Below are 19042 nucleotides of genomic sequence, written 5' to 3'. Positions count from 1 at the left end.
CAGTCTAACAAGGACACTGTACCGTCACCATGACCACCAAGACATAAATTGGTTATTATGTTGCATTTTAATGCAATTGATCAAAAATCCTTAGAAGTAACCGTTCGACATCTTAAAGCTTCCACATGTTGTCTCGACACACTGCCATCAGACATTTTTATTTTTTTTACTCTGTAACAATGGACCTACAGCAAATAGTTAATAGCTCTCTGCAGTCAGGCATTTTCCCAACGTCTCTAAAAACAGCTGCCATTAAGCCCCTAATAAAAAAGAGAATACTGGATGTATCTATAGTGAACAACTACAGACCTGTATCAAATCTCCCTTTTATAGCCAAGATCATTGAGAAGGTTGTCTTCAATCAACTCAGCAATTTTGTGACCTCAAGCGGTCTCTTAGACAAATTTCATTCATGCTTCAGACCTCACCACAGTACTGAAATGGCCCTAACTAAAGTTTTAAATTATATACGGCTGAATACTGATTCAGATGAATTAATACTACTCCTTTGCACTGCTGGACTCTGACACTGCCTTGCACAGTATAATATGTACGTTCTCATTTGTTACATGTACGCGTCTACTTCAGGAACATCATTGCTGCTATACTTGCTTTCAGTTGCACATGCCACCCTGCACCTTCAATTTGCCTGTACTGCACATTTTTAATGGCATTTTACACAGCGTCCCAACTTTTTTGGAAACTGTGTTCTAGATTATGATCCCTTACCTGGGACATTGCCCTCATACTTGACATAAGTGACCTCCGGGTTACGTCATCAGTAGCCCTTTTGCCGCTATATCATTCCTCATTATTGTCCTACATCATCCCTCCATATATTTCTCCATCATGTGTCTCTTGTCCTACATCATCCCCACCTCTGTTCCTATACTTATTCCTCATTATTGTCCTACATCATCCCTCCATATACTTCTACATCATGTGTCTCTTGTCCTACATTGTCCCCACCTCTGTTCCTATATCATTCCTCATTATTGTCCTACATCATCCCTCCATATATTTCTCCATCATGTGTCTTTTGTCCTACATCATCCCCACCTCTGTTCCTTTGTTATTCCTCATTATTGTCCTATATCATCCCTCCATATATTTCTACATCATGTGTCTCTTGTCCTACATTGTCCCCACCTCTGTTCCTATATGATTCCTCATTATTTTCCTACATCATCCCTCCATATATTTCTACATCATGTGTCTCTTGTTCTACATCATCCCCATCTCTGTTCCTATATCATTCCTCCATATTGTCCCACATCATATCTCCCGATGGTCCTACATAATCCCTCCAAAACATCCTACACGATACCCCACTTTACTCTTTCATCTTCCCTCACAGTCCTCCTCCATGATCCTTCCCCATCCACCTACATCATTCTTCCCTCTGCTCCTACATCATCCCTCCCTATCGCCCTACATCAAACCTCTCCATGCTTTTTTTGTTAGAGTCTCTAGCGGGGGTGTCTGGTTTCCGCCTGGCGGAGGCCGGGTTCTTCTCTCTCTCTCTGATCTGGGATGCCCCCACCTCACAGATCCAGGGCTACCGACTCACCTATGGACCCAGAGGTAAGACTTGCACACATGCACGGGGACACACACAAACACACATTAATAAACACCCACAATCCAAATGCTCCCTCAAGAATATAGAATTTTTTCAACAAGAGGAAATACCCACAACATTTAGTGGGTCTGCACGTCAAGGTGCCTAGTGAACAGTCATTATAAAACACTTAACTCCTCACACGGTTCTTGTTGCCAGGTGAGCGTGTTACAGAGAGAGATGGGAGGTAGTGGGAAATAGGACATTGGGGTTACTTTGCTGCACTGCTGGGAAGATTGATGTTGTCTCAACTTATACAGCCCTCCGGCACTCCCTGTCTGTCAGACAAGAATTGCATTACCCAATCATTACCACAAATATCACATACCCTTTCATGGAGGGTTTACAGATAGCAGGGGAGAGTAGAGGAGGGCGATGTCAGGTTCTGGGTGTAGTGATTGGATGTAAAGGCTGAATCTGAAGAGGGCAGAGTGTTGCTATAATTCTTCATAATGAGAGATAATGGCTGTGTTGTTGATAGAGCCCCTTGGATATCTCCCCATTACACACACACACACACACACACACACACACACACACCATGAATGAGTCAGTCAGAGCGGGGTAGAAGGAGTGCCAGTCTCACTTGGAGAACCTATACGAGTGTGTTTTAAATGAGCTCCCTGTGTATTCTGTAATGAAAGGGGAGATTTTTCTTCCTGTCCCTGTGTATTCCACTGCAAGTAACTGCATGCCCACCTAGGACACCCACACGCACAGTACCACATGATACCACCCACCCCCACCCTCTACCACATAGCCCTTGTCAAGACTGACTGTGGGAGGGTGAAGACCTGTGCCCATGGCTGCCGGCAACATATTACTGTCAAGTTGGCATGTTGCCTTGGTGACAAATCCACAGGGTGTGGCTGGGTGGAGTGGGTCAGACAGCCTGAGACACACAAACACCCGCTTACACACACACACTGTTCTCCAGACTATGTTCACACACCTCAGATCAGATGCAGAGGTGCAGATGTGCACTTGTGAGATGTGCATAGTGAGTTGAACTAGCCCTTTTGTGATTGGCTGGCTGTTATTTATTGACAGGTCAGCCTACTGCCCAGCTGTTGGATCAGTCTCTGCCTGCTGATTCCACCTCCGTCACCCTGAAGAAGCTCCTCCCAGACACAGAGTATGTTCTCACCCTCTTCCCACTCTTCCCCCGAAACTCTGCCCCCTCCGCCACCCTCACCTCACGCACATGTAAGTACTGTACACCACAACCCTGTCCTATCTCCTTCACACAGTACTGTACACCACAACCCTGTCCTATCTCCTTCACACAGTACTGTACACCACAACCCTGTCCTATCGGCCTTCACACAGTACTGTACACCACAACCCTGTCCTATCTCCTTCACACAGTACTGTACACCACAACCCTGTCCTATCGGCCTTCACACAGTACTGTACACCACAACCCTGTCCTATCTCCTTCACACAGTACTGTACACCACAACCCTGTCCTATCGGCCTTCACACAGTACTGTACACCACAACCCTGTCCTATCTCCTTCACACAGTACGGTACACCACAACCCTGTCCTATCTCCTTCACACAGTACTGTACACCACAACCCTGTCCTATCTCCTTCACACAGTACTGTACACCACAACCCTGTCCTATCTCCTTCACACAGTACTGTACACCACAACCCCGTCCTATCGGCCTTCACACAGTACTGTACACCACAACCCTGTCCTATCTCCTTCACACAGTACTGTACACCACAACCCTGTCCTATCTCCTTCACACAGTACTGTACACCACAACCCTGTCCTATCTCCTTCACACAGTACTGTACACCACAACCCTGTCCTATCTCCTTCACACAGTACGGTACACCACAACCCTGTCCTATCGGCCTTCACACAGTACTGTACACCACAACCCTGTCCTATCTCCTTCACACAGTACTGTACACCACAACCCTGTCCTATCTCCTTCACACAGTACTGTACACCACAACCCTGTCCTATCTCCTTCACACAGTACTGTACACCACAACCCTGTCCTATCTCCTTCACACAGTACTGTACACCACAACCCTGTCCTATCTCCTTCACACAGTACGGTACACCACAACTCTGTCCTATCTTTCCTACGCTGTCCAAAAGCTGTTGATCATCTGAACATTATTTCAGAACGTGAACTGTATTTGTGTCTATTTGTGTCTGTTTTTGTGTGTGTCTGTATGTGTTTCTGTTTCTGTGTGTGTCTGTATATGTTTGTGCATCTCGGTTTCTGTTTGTGTGTGTGTCTGTTTGTTTCTTTGTCTGTCGTTGTCTGTTTCTGTATGACTGGTTTTGCCTGTGTGTGTGTCTGTGTGTGTGTCTGTCTGTTTCTGTGTGTTGTCTGTGCAACCGATTGTGTGTGTATGAGGTTGTGTCTGTGTGTATGTCTGTCTCTCTGTCTGTTTGTGATTGTGTCTGTGTGTGTGTGTGTGTGTGTGTCTGTATGTGTCGGTGTCTGTTTTTGTGTGCCTGGTTGTGTGTGTGTGTGTGTGTTGCAGTACGCCTGGAGGCGACCCAGCAGCTGTCAGTAGAGACATTGTCAGAAAGTAGCGCCCAGGTCCTGTGGAGAAGAGTGGGTGGAGCCAGGGCCTATAGACTGGTCTGGGGACCATTCTCAGGTGAGAGCTGTTGGTAGAGCATGGTGCTTGGAACCAGCTAGGTTGTTAATACTTGGTGTAATAAGGAGTCAGTGAAACAGCGTGTGACAACAACTGTTCATGTTCCTTTCTGTCACACTTCATTACCTTCACTGCCACTCCTGTTTTTCCCCCTGACTCTCCCAGGTCGTAATGTGGATTCTGTGGAAGTGTCTGGAGAAAGTGAGATGACACACACCCTTTTGAACCTGCAGCCAGACACGGAGTACATTGTCACAATCATCGCCCTCTATGAGGACAGCATAGAGGGTCCTCCTGCCACTGCTACATTCAAGATAGGTAGAGAGCTCTACACTCATGTGCACACTGCAGACATGTACAGAGGAACCGGACAGGTAAATAGAGGTATACTGGCTTTCTCTCTGAGACCTGTCTGTTCTCCATGCAGAGCGTCTGGAGCAGCAGGTACTGAATGTAGCCAACACTGGAACCTCCTCAATCCGCCTTACCTGGAACCTCATCCAGGCAGCCAGGGGCTACCGTCTGGAGTGGAGACAGGTCCAAGGTCTGACACACACACGCACACACATTTCCACACGCACACCTATCCACACACACACACGCCCACACACACCCATGAGACCATCCATGTTCACACATCCTAATCTTCAACCCTTCTCAGGTGGCCGAGAGCAGAGTCAGTTGTTGTCCAGGACCACCACTAGCTATGACCTGACAGGGCTGCAGCCCAGAACGGAGTATGTCATCACCTTGTTCACCCTGTACGAGGGTCGAGAGGAGGCCACCCCTGTCTCCACCTCTTCTACAGGTCAAGGACACTTGATTTAGCACCTTTGATGATCTACATTTACATTCACGTTGAACCCATTATTCATTCATTCATTCATTTCTACTTCTTATTAGATTAGATTAGTCACATAGGCTAATCAACCAGTCACACCATTTTACTGACTTGTGTCCTGTCCTGTTGTGTGCAGTGGAGCAGCCCGTGGGAAGGGTGTCCAACCTGCGAGTGGTGGAGTCCCTCGGTAGCACGGTGAGGCTGGGATGGACAGGGGTTGCCGGGGCCACCGAGTACCGTATCCTCATAGTCAATACTGAAGGTGAGTCTCACATTACACTGTTTCTTACCTACAGTATGTAGTCAAACTGCTTTTGATCAGAGGCCACATATCCCATTTGAAGAAATATCAATTAATAATTAAAATGTATTTTATTTAGCCTTTTAATATCAGAAGATGTCATGTACTTGTATATTTTATTTGTTATTTTAATTAAAATCTTTCTTTTACAAATGCATTGGCTTTCAGGTTGTTTTTCTGAGTACTACCATAGTAGCTTTTGTCAGCCTTACTGAGTTAGTAATAGTAATATCTTGAGAAAGCAAGATGCCTGTTGTTCACAATGGGCCAACCTTTCCATTGATGAATGGAGTAGAATGCAAAGTATATTGCTTCTTTATGTCAGTTGCCTTGAATGGTCATCCTTTTAAACTGTGTTTTAGATATCTAAACTGTTTGGTGATAGGCCTGCCAATTACATACTGATCTTTAGCGCCATGTTTGAGATCTTGATGAAGGTAGAGGCTTTTTTGCATGGATGAGGTATCTAATTTAAGTTTTGGAGCTTCAACCGACATATGCAATTCAAACTGTGGTTTGTTGAGATTCTTTCCTGAAACACCCTTCTCACTGTTGTATGGGGAAATATACACAAAAATACACATTTTCCAAGCAGATTCATCATGGCTTGATGACGGTCAACAACCTTTTTGCCTCTTTAATTGTTGTGTTCTCTGACCTTCATAGTTTTGATAGATGACTGAGGGAGTTGGTGTCACCTCATATTTATACCCCTCTTAGGGGGTTCCTAGTGACTCAGATGAACTTTAAATTGCTGTATAAATAAATAGGAAGACATTTTAGGGGTCCCAATTATCACACGTTTTTGAGATGTATATTTCTAGGTTTTCTTTCTTTTAACAATTTTCCATCAATTAAATGTTATAGTTCTACAACAGCATAATTGTATTAAGTAGCCTATAAACAACAATTAAAATGTTACTCTACACTACTATTGCCCCCTCTGCTTTTGCCCTTTTATTAAACTCTACTATTTCACCCTTCTGAATGGGAGTGACACAGGATGACTTGTTTGATTAATAACTAAAATAATAGAAAGGCTCGTGCACATAGACATAGACTGTAAAACAATAGTTTGTAATTTTGGCATTGAGGACCTTAATTTAGTTGGTCAGACTGAACTCAGATACATAATGATACCCAAATGCTCACTTGACTCTAGGGAAGTAAATAAAGGTTGTCATTGCCAAAATCCTGAACTATTAATTTAACATTCTGTAGGCCCTGGGGCTAGAAGATATGAGTCTCTGTCTGCTAGAGGGTAGCAGCATGAATTTCTCAGTGCTCAGATGGCTGAGGTCTGTGATGATCTCTGTGGCACCACTGTGTGGAGTTATTGTCCTGGAGGTCAGGCAACGTGCCCCCCATGGTGCATTGGGCTGACCTCTTCAACCTCTGAAGAGTCATATTATCAGGGCAGTGCTGGCAATGTAGCCTAATAGTATGCTCTCCGTGGTACGTCTCTAGACGTATGCTAAGCTTTCATTTGGTCTGATAAAGACCTTAAGAGGCTTTTTTGTTTTTTAAGCACTCCGACTGCTTATATAATGCAATATATAATGACTCTCTCGCCGTGTCACATTGTGAAAATAATGATATTGGCCCATTTTTGACCATCCACTGTTAGCACAAACTGAGGAGACCCGCAGTATCCCTGGAAGCCAGACGACCCTTGACCTTAAGGATCTGAAGGAGGGCGTGTCTTATGGGGTCAGCGTGACAGCTTTAGTGGGAGACTATGAAGGGGAACAAGTCACTGTCAACATTAAAGCAGGTAAAAACACATACAAAACTTTTATTCTGATACATGCTCTGGCCTGTGTGAGACACATTGAATGGGTGCACAGCTTGGCTCAGCCTGCAGTGTGTTTGCCAGTTTAGTAAAGTACAGTGCTGCAGCTTTATGATGAATGAATGCCTGTGAGACTGAGGAGAGCTGAGGCAAGCCCAGACAGACATGGCAGAAGAGTTGGCTAGTTGTGTAGGATAGGACACAAGGGTTGATTTGCAGGTATGGAAGGGCAAAGTGTTTTGAACTGGAGGGAAAATGTTTAGTGTTGGTTGTCCGCTGGACATAAATGCTGTTCTAAATGTTTGATTTTAGAACAAGCGTTGGGGAAAGTGACTAACCTGCGTGTGACAAACACCAATGGTCGGCGTCTCCGGATCGCCTGGACAGGAGTTCCTGGGGCTACAGGGTACAGGTTCACTTGGAGACAAGGCAACAGTAAGTAATGAATTAGAGATTTAGGGATGACCTAGTCAATTGTTGTGTTATGGTAAGATACAGTTATTATAGCAGCCGTCCCTTTGTTGTATGTCGCCCTGTTGTTATCAGTCCCTGTGTGTCTTTAACAGTGTTCATCACTTCTTTTGTAGATGCTCAGCAGTCCATTGTTCTGGGACCAAATACCATCTCCCACACAGTGGAGGGGCTGGAGCCCGGCGAGGCTGTGGTCCTGGGTGTAGCGCCTATGATTGGCCAGCGCATCGGGGAGGTGGTCACTCTCACAGCCAGGACCAATGGGAGCAATGGCTCAAGCTCAGTTAGCGGCCTGCGTGTCGTTGATGTCACCTCCAGGAGGATACACATCACATGGTCACCCTACTCCAGGGCGACAGGCTACAAGATCACCTGGCGCAGTGGGGATGGTAAGCCTGGTCCCGCTGAATGATGGATGGCGTCTGACATATAAATCCCTATGGATTCTTGCCTCAGGTCTCAGAGGAATTGACGGATCAATCAACAGACTGGGGGGGAGGTGGGTAGTTGTTGCGGTTGTCAATCCCCAGTGGGGTTTATCTCTCTGCCTAACCCTATCTCTACAGGGGAAGAGTTCTCCAGCACTGTGGCCGCTGATCGCACCTCCTACATCATCGGAGACCTTCAGGAAGACTCCCCCTACCAGGTGTCCGTCACTACTATGATTGGCTCTAGAGAAGGACGCCCCACCATCTTGAACACCAAAACAGGTAGCGAATGAATGAGTTTTTTATGCATGGCACAGGGCCGCCGGAAGGCGGAGTCATACAATTTTGAACTCTCTATTGATAATGTAATAATGATGTCCTAAGCGGTGGCAATCCCAAATTAATTGGCTTATTGGCTTCATAACAACTTTGATCCCTAACCTCTACCACTTCTCTTCTTGATAGACCCAAGTAGAAATGGTTATGTTTCAACAACACGTTAACTGCTCCATTTGCGCTCTCTGTCCTCAGAGTCAGACCAGAGAGAGGTGGGAACCGTGACCTCACTCAAAGTCCAGGAGTCCCCTGGTGAAGTTGTCATGGTAACATGGGTGGGCGTGCAAGGAGCGACAGCCTATCGTGTGGCTTGGAAGAGAACTGATGGTTAAGGATGTTTTCAAATCTCAGAATTTATAAAGAAATCTAAATTATATCTATTTGATAATTAATGATTATACAATGTATTATTAATAGCAAATTTTCCTTTCTATTCACAATTGACCTACGGTGTATTGGTGAAACATGGCAGCCATTTTGTGCCAGACGGCTCACCACTGCCCCCCTTTGTTTGTGTAGGTGGGGAGGTGAGGAGCCAGCTGGTGGGTGGTGACCGGACATCGTTTGACCTGAAGCAGCTGGACCCGGGGGCTCAGTATGAGGTGCAGGTTATAGCCCTGGTCCAGAAGAGACAGGGAACCCCAGTCTCTGTCAGAGTCACCACATGTGAGTGGTGTCTTCCACTACTGTCCTCAAGAAAATACACTTTATTTGAGTTATGGCAGTCATGACTCATTACCTCTGTCAAATTCCACCTGACCACCTACAGACAGAAAACTTCTAATTTGTGCTCTGTACTGTACTGAGATTTTGGCAGCACACAACATGCTAATAGCCTGGTACTCAGTGCTCTGTAATCAGTTTCAGTACTTCAATAAAAAGGACATTTTAATTCACATTAAACACTCATTTAAAAGATCAGGATAACAGCATAACAACATCTTCATTGCTGTCTAATTGCTGTGGGTGAATTGGTCTTTGTTGTTGATGTTGATTCAAACACGAACAGAACAAAATGTTCAGTAATGTCTAAGGTGCTGATTATTCAAAGTAAAAATAAGTTGTGAACACAACATTACCCATTATGCATACTGCAAGAGCCCATGCACATTTGTATAATTTCTTTAGAGTGTTGACTGTGGATTAGTGGGAACATTAAAACTAAACCCATCTTCTATTTCTCCCTCCACAAAACCATTGTTATCTCTCAAGTACAGAAACACAAGTCCCTCTTCATCCCCCCACACCTCTACACCAATTCAAGAACTGTTATTTCAGATACCTTTATGTTTTGGTCAGTTTTTTCTCTTTTTCAAATTCAAGCCAAACTAAATAAATACAAATAATGTACAATAATATTATAAAATAGAAATACATACTTTTGGGACATTTTTCCAATGACCCCCAGCAGCCCCACAGAGCCCCAGGGGCAGCAGACCACTAGTTGAATACCTCTGATATAGAGAATAGGTTTTCTTGTGTTAGTTGAGAGGATCCTTTTGTAATCTCAAAGCTTAACATACCTCTTGGATCATTCTTCCCTGTTAAGAAGGCAAATTTGTCTCTCCAGTTCCATAGATTTTTCCCTGTTTCTTTTTTAACTTGGGAATGCTTTAATACGACCCCTTTAAGTAATCCCCATAGTATAGATGGTGAGGTTCCTGCATTGTTGTTGGTTTCAAAGCAGCTTTGAAATATTCTCCTAATACTTCTGCAAGGAGTTGACAGTTAAGTGTACATTTTCTAATTTGGCCCAATGAGGCAAAGCTAGGACCTTGCCTCTCTTAATTGTGTGTTCCATAACATAAAAGTAAGCTCCATCCATAGTGTGGGTTCTAATACATGTTGGTGGACTTGCCTAGCATAGTACACAGCTCCATTAGCAGCCCCCTTCCCCATCTGAGTGGCGTCCCCTGTTAATGTAACATCCGCTACTAACGGATAGAGTGGTGGGGAAGAGACGAGACGATGTTTCAGGACAGGAAAGGCCAGGCAGACACTCCTACCATTACGCCACCACCATCCCACTTGAATTACATTCTGGAGGAGCAAAGATTTGAGGGGAGTGCCTGTTAACCTGGCTACTGAGTGTAGTTTCCTGTACTCAGAGACTCCACAACAGACACACAAAAAGGATACTCACCCAAGGAAAAGGCTCACTTTAAATTGATTGGAATCCACATGGAATTGACTCCATCCCTGCATCGTCCCATAGTACTGTGACTTACCTGTGGTATTATTATGTGCTGTTGTTATGGGTACTCACACAGTATGTGCCACATTTCCTTTTCTATTTTGTTTACTATGTCCACGTGAACTTACATGTGCTTTATTTCTGTTTGTGTAGCCGGGGAACCGGTTGCTGGAGACCGCGTTGAGGGCCTCCAGGTGCTGGAGGCTCTCCCAGGCTTGCTGCGTCTCAGCTGGAGACGTATGGCCGGGGTCACAGGGTACCGCCTCAGCTGGAGATCATCCCTGGGTAAACCAACACACAAACACAATGCATGTCTTGAGTTTTTTGCAAGTCATTTTTTTTCGTGTTTATTGTGTTATGTTATTAATATATATATATATATATATATATATATATATATATATATATATATATAATGCTGTAATATATTTTCCACGGGTTCTGTGCAGGCGAGGCTGAATCAAGTCTCCTGTTAGGTCGAGATGAGACCTTGTACGACCTGGATGGTCTGCGGCCTGGGGTGAGCTACACTGTGAAACTGAGCGCCATCTACAGGGACAGAGAGAGTCAAGCTGTCAGTATCATTGCCTCCACAGGTACACTTCTCTGCCCCCAGCATCTCCTCGTATTCACTGAAAGAATGGCCAGGCCTTTCTATAGGCTGTGACTAGTCCCTGTAGTCTCATCCAGAGTCTCCTCGATTCACCCCCTGCTCCTCTTCTCCCGCTAGATTCCTTACAGCCTGTGACGGGTCTGCGAGCAGAGGAGGTTACCCAGAATTCTGTTTTGCTGCGCTGGGTTCCACTGACTGCCGCGACGGGATACGTCCTCCGTTGGAGAGAGGAGAGAGGTCACACATGGGGTCAAATTGTGGAGTTTACGGACTGTGTTACACATTGAAAGGTTGATGCTGAATCTTTGTTTGTTTGTTTGTTTGTTTGTTTGTTTGTCTGTCTGTCTGTCTGTCTGTCTGTGTGTGTGTGTCTGTCTGTGTCTTTGTCCATGTGTGTGTTTTCTCACTAGACACTGGGCCAGGTCAGTCCATCCCACTTCCTGGGTCGTCCAGCTCCTACAGGGTGACAGGACTGCGTCTGGGCCTGAGGTACCGCTTCAGCCTGCAGCCCTCCTTCCAGAGGGAGGTGGGCCCGGAGACCTCAGTGGAAGAACGCACCGGTAAGCCTGACATTCCTCCTTTTGGATTTCCCTCTGTCCTAAATTATCTAAACCCCTGCCGAAACAATATGATTTACTGCATTACAAGCTAAGCCCTTCTCCCCCTCTGTCTTGGCCCTCAGTGTGTGTTGGTGGTCGTCTGGACGTGGTGTTCCTGGTCCCAGCCTCCAGGGATCGTAGTAGATTAGCTGAGCCTCTGCTCTCCCTTCTTTCCAGTGCAGCCGGCTCCCTCACCACTATTGGAGCCAGTGACTCACAGGTAGAGGAGCCATTCACAACCTCTCAGAATGCTAATCTAAGATCTGTTTAGATCATAATGAATCAGTTGGACCTGATCTTAGAAGAATACAGCACCTCGTACACTCTCAGTAGTTTGCTCCTAGTACACTTTTGTGATGCTGTGTGGTGTGGTGAGGTCTTCTACTATGTTCTTCCTGTCCCCTCCAGATGGGAATTGTGGTGTACAGTGCCCGACCCAAGGTGTGGTTCCTGCTCAATCGCCACAGCAACAGTGAAACTCTGCTTCAGGAAATCCTTTCGCTGCCATTTGAAGATGGCCCAGGAAATGCTATAGGTGTGTGTGAATTTTAAATACCATGATGTGTGTGTGTGTCTTTGTCTGTGTGTCTGTGCGTGTGTGCGTGTGTGTGTGTGCGTGTGTGTGAGTGTGTGCGTATGTACGTGTGCGCGTGTGCGTTTCTGTGTGTGTTTGTGTGTGTGTGTGTGTGTGTGTGTGGTGATATGTAACAGTGTCTCCCCCTGCAGGCCAGGCTTTGACCTTCACCAGACAGTTCCTTCTCAGCTCCACAGCTGGTCGGAGACCAGGAGTTCCTGGCGTCGTGGTGATCATTGCGGATGAAAAATCCTCGGACAACATGACATCCTCAGCCAGGGCTGTCAAAGCGTCAGGTATCCCTATAAGACACACACACACACACACACACACACACACATGACCATCACCCCAACATCTCTACTGATGGAATCTATCATGGAAACGTCCAACCCACAGATGCCTGCGGCGCTGTGCTCGTCTTTCAGGTGTGACGGTCCTGGCCGTCGGTATCGGACGGGCCGACTCGGAGGAGCTGCGCCAAGCGGTGACAGATGGCAGCACCCAGAACCTCCTCTATGTTGGTGATGCCACCCAACTGAACACCCTCCATGCCGACCTGGCTGACCTGCTGTGTGGCGTGGCCAGGATCCCAGAGGGGGTGAGATCACATGGGGAGAGGAGGTGGGGTGGTGAGATCAGGTGGGGAGAGGAGGTGGGGTGGTGAGATCAGGTGGGGAGAGGAGGTGGGGTGGTGAGATCAGGTGGGGAGAGGAGGTGGGGTGGTGAGATCAGGTGGGGAGAGGAGGTGGGGTGGTGAGATCAGGTGGGGAGAGGAGGTGGCGAGGTGAGGAGAAGACAGAACGTCCTTTTCCTGCCTTGCGTCCCACGGTTTTGCTGTTGTTGTAAGCTTTGCCAGTCAGTCAGTCAGAGAATCTGGGAGGATATGGGACAGTGATTGGGGTTTCAGTGTGTATGTGGTTGTGTTTTTCTATCAGGGTCCTGGGACCGAGCCCTGTACTATACAGTGTCCACGGGTGAGTTACTCCACCTCCATACACAGGATCAGTCAGTACAGCCCTCTTCACTCTGCCATTGCTCATCTATTTGTTTCGCCTCTCTCCAGGGGGACCGAGGAGAGCGGGGAGAAAAGGTAACAGTATCATGTTTTGTTCTGTTGTCTTGGCAGTATTATAATAATTAGTTGTATCAGTTGTTCTGAGTGGTTACTGGACATTTTCTACAGGGAGAACGAGGAAGAGATGGTGCTGATGGACGGAAAGGAGAGCCTGTGAGTCTTCCACACCTGATAAACAATCAAACACCGGCAGCATCTGGTCATCGTCCATTAATCCTGTGCCTGCGTGTTTTTGTCTTAGGGTCGCGATGGGTTGCCTGGCAGGGAGGGCCCCAGGGGGCCAGAGGGCCGTCAGGGACCGCCTGGCCGAAGTGAGGACGTCTCCGTGGGGGACAGAGGGGAGAAAGGGGAGAGGGTGAGTAGTGTTGGAGTGTACTGCTGTATTCACTGGTCTACCTCATTATCACCTGTAGTATTGTAGCGTACTGTTGTATTTACTGGTCTACCTCATTATCACCTGTAGTGTTGTAGTGTACTGTTGTATTTACTGGTCTACCTCATTATCACCTGTAGTGTTGTAGTGTACTGTTGTATTTACTGGTCTACCTCATTATCACCTGTAGTGTTGTAATGTACTGTTGTATTTACTGGTCTACCTCATTATCACCTGGAGTGTTGTAGTGTACTGTTAGTATTTACTGGTGTTCTCTCTCCAGGGGTTCCCTGGCCTGGATGGGAGTCCAGGGTTGCCAGGACGACCAGGAACACCGGGCACCGGAGGACTGCCGGTGAGTAATCGGGCAACAATTATAACCATGGCCAAACCTTCCAACAACGCTTCCTGAGGATGTTAGTAGTCAGTGACTAACCTGTTGTGATTAAGCCTTGTCCCAATGGAGTGTTTCTGGATTGTGATGATGACAACCCTGGACTGGACACGCTCATTCTCCGAACGGTCACAACAACCACAAAGCCACTGAGTTGGTCCAATCTGCAGTAGACATGATTAATAACTGATGTTTGTCTTTTTCAGGGTTTACAGGGGGTTCCTGGTGTTAGAGGAGACCCTGTGAGTATCCCATAGGAATAACTACCAGCTACATGATGTCATCTGTTTGTACTGTAACTACCAGCTACATGATGCCATCTGTTTCTACTGTAACTACCAGCTACATTATGTCATCTGTACTGTAACTACCAGCTACATGATGTCATCGGTACTGTAACTACCAGCTACATTATGTCATCTGTACTGTAACTACCAGCTACATGATGTCATCGGTACTGTAACTACCAGCTACATTATGTCATCTGTACTGTAACTACCAGCTACATGATGTCATCGGTACTGTAACTACCAGCTACATTATGTCATCTGTACTGTAACTACCAGCTACATGATGTCATCTGTACTGTAACTACCAGCTACATGATGTAATCTGTACTGTAACTACCAGCTACATGATGTCAACTGTTTCTACTGTATCAGCTACAGCTACAGTGTCTGTGAGTGTGTGTGTGAGTTGTTGTTTGATATTTGATGTTTTCTCTGGCAGGGTGAGCCTGGGGTTGCAGGAACACCAGGGACAAAGGGTGACAAGGGTGACAGGGTGAGTACAACACACCTCTCTATGTATAGCATCCCATGTGCTGTGTGGGTGTTAAGTCACATATATGTTGTATAGCATCCCATGTGCTGTATGGGTGTTAAGTCACGTATATGTTGTATAGCATCCCATGTGCTGTGTGGGTGTTAAGTCACATATGTTGTATAGCATGCCATGTGCTGTGTGGGTGTTAAGTCACATATATGTTGTATAGCATCCCATGTGCTGTGTGGGTGTTAAGTCACATATATGTTGTATAGCATGCCATGTGCTGTGTGGGTGTTAAGTCACATATATGTTGTATAGCATCCCATGTGCTGTGTGGGTGTTAAGTCATCCATATGTTGTATAGCATCCCATGTGCTGTGTGGGTGTTAAGTCACATATATGTTGTATAGCATCCCATGTGCTGTGTGGGTGTTAAGTCACATATATGTTGTATAGCATCCCATGTGCTGTGTGTTTGGATGTTTACTAAGCTGTTTCTCTCATTGTTTCAGGGTGAGCCAGGGTCCGCTGTTTCAGGAGGAGGTCTTCCTGGGAGAAAGGGTGAACCAGGGATCCCTGGAATACCAGTGAGACACACCCCACATGGACTCAGACATTGCACTGATTGTCATTTTCTCTGCAGTTTATTACATTATGGGTGATTATGAACGGTTCATCTCTGTTACCCAGGGTACATCAGGGCGTCCGGGGACTGATGGGGCCAAGGGCTTAATGGGACCTGCAGGGCCACCAGGACGGGACGGTAGCCCCGGGTCACCAGGCACACCTGGCCTCTCCATAAAGGTCAGTTACCCTGACCATGTCTCGTGAACAGACTGAATGGGGAGACAGAGAGTACGTAATACTAGAAGGCTGGAACGTGGAATCCCTGTGAACGGAGTATGTCAAGAGTGGACACATGGGGGTGGAAGAGAGTTGTTAGTCAATCCGCACACACATGAAGGTCAATTGAAGGGCTCCCTTTTCACACGTGCTGTGATGCTCGAAACATTGAAATGCTGGTGTCCTGGTGTGAAATACGTCCCTACTCCTAGAATTACCCCCAATGACCAGGGTGTGGTATGATCATGTCAGATGTGGAAACATGAGTTCATTTCTACGTTGTGTCTTTTAGGATCTAAGTGAATTTATCTGTTTGTGGTCGTCCTGATCATGCCATGTCGTTGGTTTCCTTGACAACCAATATGTTCGGACAACCAGTATGTTCAACAAAAAAATAATAATAATAATATGTTCGGACTTGGAAAGGGTCTTGATGTTTCGTCAATAGGCATTTCCTGTGTGTGTATGTGTGTGTGCGCGCATGCGTGTGTTTGCATGCGTGTGTGTATGTGTGCGCGCATGTTTGTATAGTACCAGTCTAAAGTTTTGACACACCCAGTCTGCTGATTAAGTGTGTTGACTGGTACTTTGTGTGTGTAGGCATGTGTAGACGGCGGGTACGTGGCTCTGAGTCAGATGTATTCCTTTACATTCCTTTACTTGGATGTGTCCAGAAAAGTCCAGAACTCAGTCACTGATGCCAGGACAGCAGATTCCCAGCACAGTTTTCAGAAAATACCCAAAACCTTACCTTCTAAAATAGTCCACCATGGCTTTTCTTAAATAAATGCTTGCAATGCATATTCTTAAGTTCTTCCTTCTAGCACTGACTTTCCTGACAGCCACTTCATTTAGAAGTGTGCTCACTGTTCCTGGGTTATGTGCTTGTCCCACCCATCTATCTGACGAAGAATAAACTCACTGTATGTCACTCCAGTGAAGGTGTCTGCTGATATTACAATGTAAATGGAACAAAATAATATATTTTTCTTTCTTTTTCATCTCTCTCTCTCTCTCTCTCTCTCTCTCACTCTCTCTCGCTCTCTGTCTCTGTCTCTCTCTGCCCCTCTTCTTGCAGGGAGACAAGGGCAGCACAGGAGAGAGGGTGAGTTAAATAGTCTTGTCCCCAGTATGTCTGGTAGATTCCTTGCAGATATCTCTTTAGTAATCCTAGTCCATAATCATTTTCACCTCTCTTATCTGCATGTCTCTCTGTCTGTCTGTGTATCCTGGTGACAGGGGCCTCCAGGAGTGGGGAGTGGTGTGGCCGTAAAGGGGGAGAAAGGATCGCCGGTAAGCTCTGTCTCTGTCCATGACTGGACATGTCATGTGGGTGTGTTTGTAGATCTCAGCAGTAGAACCTGCAGGTACGTGGTGTGAGTCTTACATTGTACATGTTGCTTGTTGGATTCGTCTTACAGGGGTCTGATGGTAAACCAGGACCTCAGGGCCCCAGAGGACTTACAGGACCACAAGGACCAAAAGGAGAAACGGTTAGTAGGCTTCTGTGTTTGTGTGAATGTCAGTCACTGTAAATGTAGGTTTGGGAGTCTTTATGTCTGCTGGGGAGAGAGAGGCCGCGAGATAGAGGCAGAGAGAGAGAGGCAGAGAGAGAGGCAGAGAGAGAGAGGCAGAGAGAGAGCGGCAGCAAGATAGATGCAGCGAGAGAGGCAGAGAGAGAGAGGCAGTGAGAGAGGCAGAGCGAGAGAGGCAGAGAGAGAGAGGCAAAGAGAGTGGCAGAGAGAGGGAGGCAGAGAGAGAGGCAGAGAGAGGGAGGCAGAGAGAGAGGCAGTGAGAGGGAGGCAGAGAGAGAGGCAGAGAGAGAGTGGCAGCGAGTTGTCTATTCAGCGAGTTGTCTATTCAGTGGATTTTATGTTTCAGGGGGAGAGTGCAGAGGGGTTGCCTGGACCACCTGGGAAGACTGGAGAGCCTGGTGATCGGGTATGATATACCTATCATAAATAAGTACAGGCATACATACATGTGTACATACATTCAAATATATAAACTGTAAGATGAAGGACACGTCATTTACAATACATTCCAACAGACCTGTATGTTTATGTGATTTAGGGGCCTCGTGGGCCTTCTGGGATCATTGGGATTAAGGTATGACACTTATTTGTTATTATTTCAAATATTATTTGGGTCCTGAATGCATAATAGACTGTATATTTGGCCAGTTTGGATGGATGGATGATGGATGGATGGTGAACGGATGACTGATGGGTGATAAATGGATGACCCTTCTCTTGCTGTCCTCTCAGGGAGACCGAGGTCCTCCAGGTGAGCCTGGATCACAAGGTGACAGAGTGAGTATATAGCCTTTCTTATCCAGGTCAATTCTTCTTGTTAAACTAGTACCTCTTCTGTGGGTTGGAAGTGACTGTGTTGTCTTACCAAGGGCGAGAGAGGACCTGCTGGCTTGCAAGGGATCAGGGTGAGTACAGAACCATGCGTTATGTCTCACTTTTACTAGGAATTTGTCATATCACTGAAACTAGATGTTATGTTACAACTGTGGCCTATAGATATCACATTTGTTTTACATGCAAATGTATTCACTTGCATTCATCCTCACCAACTCACTGATCCCACTTCTACACTCCATCACATTCATGAGTGTTATTATGAGGGGGCAAAGATATTGGAAAGGTCTGCTTAAGGTCTTGTCATGCAGTGTTCTGACCACAGTGTGGCGCTGTCCGTTTCAGGGGGAGACAGGACTGCCCGGCCCCACAGGGCCTCCAGGCCTCAGGGTGAGAGTTTCACTGTACCTCCACATGGGTCTCTTTCTGTTGGTGACAGTTATCTTCAGCCAGTGATCCACCCCTATGTATTGATGTAAATGAATCAGGAGATTGATAATACTTGCTGCCATTTTAGGGAATTGTATTATTTCAACATGTCTTTTGTTAGTGTGTGTGCCAGTAAGGGTGTGTTGATTTTCCCAGGGTTTGCCTGGCACCAATGGACTCCCAGGGGAAAAGGTGAGACTGATGGAACCTGACTTACTCTGTAAACATCTGAAGTGAATAGACACCAATGACTGTGACTGTGTAACTATTCAATCAACTAAACATAAAATAACATCCTAACCTGTGTCTCCAGGGCAGCCAGGGGGCACGGGGAGAACCTGGCCGCAGCGTGAGTATAATTCCATTTCTCCTGTTTAGACCA

General features: G+C 46.2%; 1 protein-coding gene across 4 annotated transcripts in view; it reads left to right on the top strand.

The window, feature by feature from the left end:
• col7a1 (collagen, type VII, alpha 1) overlaps positions 1-19042 on the top strand; it is a 77362-nt gene that overhangs the window by 22551 nt on the left and 35769 nt on the right. For all 4 annotated transcript variants that reach the window (XM_020055151.3, XM_034287550.1, XM_010881574.5 and 1 more), the window contains exons 9-48: positions 1465-1584; positions 2672-2827; positions 4138-4257; positions 4423-4575; positions 4685-4801; positions 4919-5065; positions 5235-5360; positions 7027-7173; positions 7504-7626; positions 7779-8051; positions 8229-8372; positions 8622-8753; positions 8946-9092; positions 10774-10905; positions 11070-11216; positions 11351-11470; positions 11644-11793; positions 11916-12052; positions 12241-12367; positions 12559-12702; positions 12835-13007; positions 13345-13383; positions 13473-13499; positions 13593-13637; positions 13726-13839; positions 14141-14212; positions 14458-14493; positions 14981-15034; positions 15532-15606; positions 15710-15823; positions 16941-16967; positions 17102-17155; positions 17284-17355; positions 17744-17803; positions 17936-17971; positions 18130-18174; positions 18267-18302; positions 18577-18621; positions 18817-18852; positions 18974-19009. In XM_020055151.3, the coding sequence (XP_019910710.3) occupies positions 1465-1584; positions 2672-2827; positions 4138-4257; positions 4423-4575; positions 4685-4801; positions 4919-5065; positions 5235-5360; positions 7027-7173; positions 7504-7626; positions 7779-8051; positions 8229-8372; positions 8622-8753; positions 8946-9092; positions 10774-10905; positions 11070-11216; positions 11351-11470; positions 11644-11793; positions 11916-12052; positions 12241-12367; positions 12559-12702; positions 12835-13007; positions 13345-13383; positions 13473-13499; positions 13593-13637; positions 13726-13839; positions 14141-14212; positions 14458-14493; positions 14981-15034; positions 15532-15606; positions 15710-15823; positions 16941-16967; positions 17102-17155; positions 17284-17355; positions 17744-17803; positions 17936-17971; positions 18130-18174; positions 18267-18302; positions 18577-18621; positions 18817-18852; positions 18974-19009 (4058 nt within the window). The remainder of the gene's footprint in view (positions 1-1464; positions 1585-2671; positions 2828-4137; positions 4258-4422; positions 4576-4684; positions 4802-4918; positions 5066-5234; positions 5361-7026; positions 7174-7503; positions 7627-7778; positions 8052-8228; positions 8373-8621; positions 8754-8945; positions 9093-10773; positions 10906-11069; positions 11217-11350; positions 11471-11643; positions 11794-11915; positions 12053-12240; positions 12368-12558; positions 12703-12834; positions 13008-13344; positions 13384-13472; positions 13500-13592; positions 13638-13725; positions 13840-14140; positions 14213-14457; positions 14494-14980; positions 15035-15531; positions 15607-15709; positions 15824-16940; positions 16968-17101; positions 17156-17283; positions 17356-17743; positions 17804-17935; positions 17972-18129; positions 18175-18266; positions 18303-18576; positions 18622-18816; positions 18853-18973; positions 19010-19042) is intronic.

Source organism: Esox lucius, chromosome 17 (assembly GCF_011004845.1).
Source record: "Esox lucius isolate fEsoLuc1 chromosome 17, fEsoLuc1.pri, whole genome shotgun sequence".
NCBI classification, from domain to species: Eukaryota; Metazoa; Chordata; class Actinopteri; order Esociformes; family Esocidae; genus Esox; species Esox lucius.
Note: the sequence above shows the minus strand (reverse complement) of the source record. Positions and strands in the feature narration are given on the sequence as shown.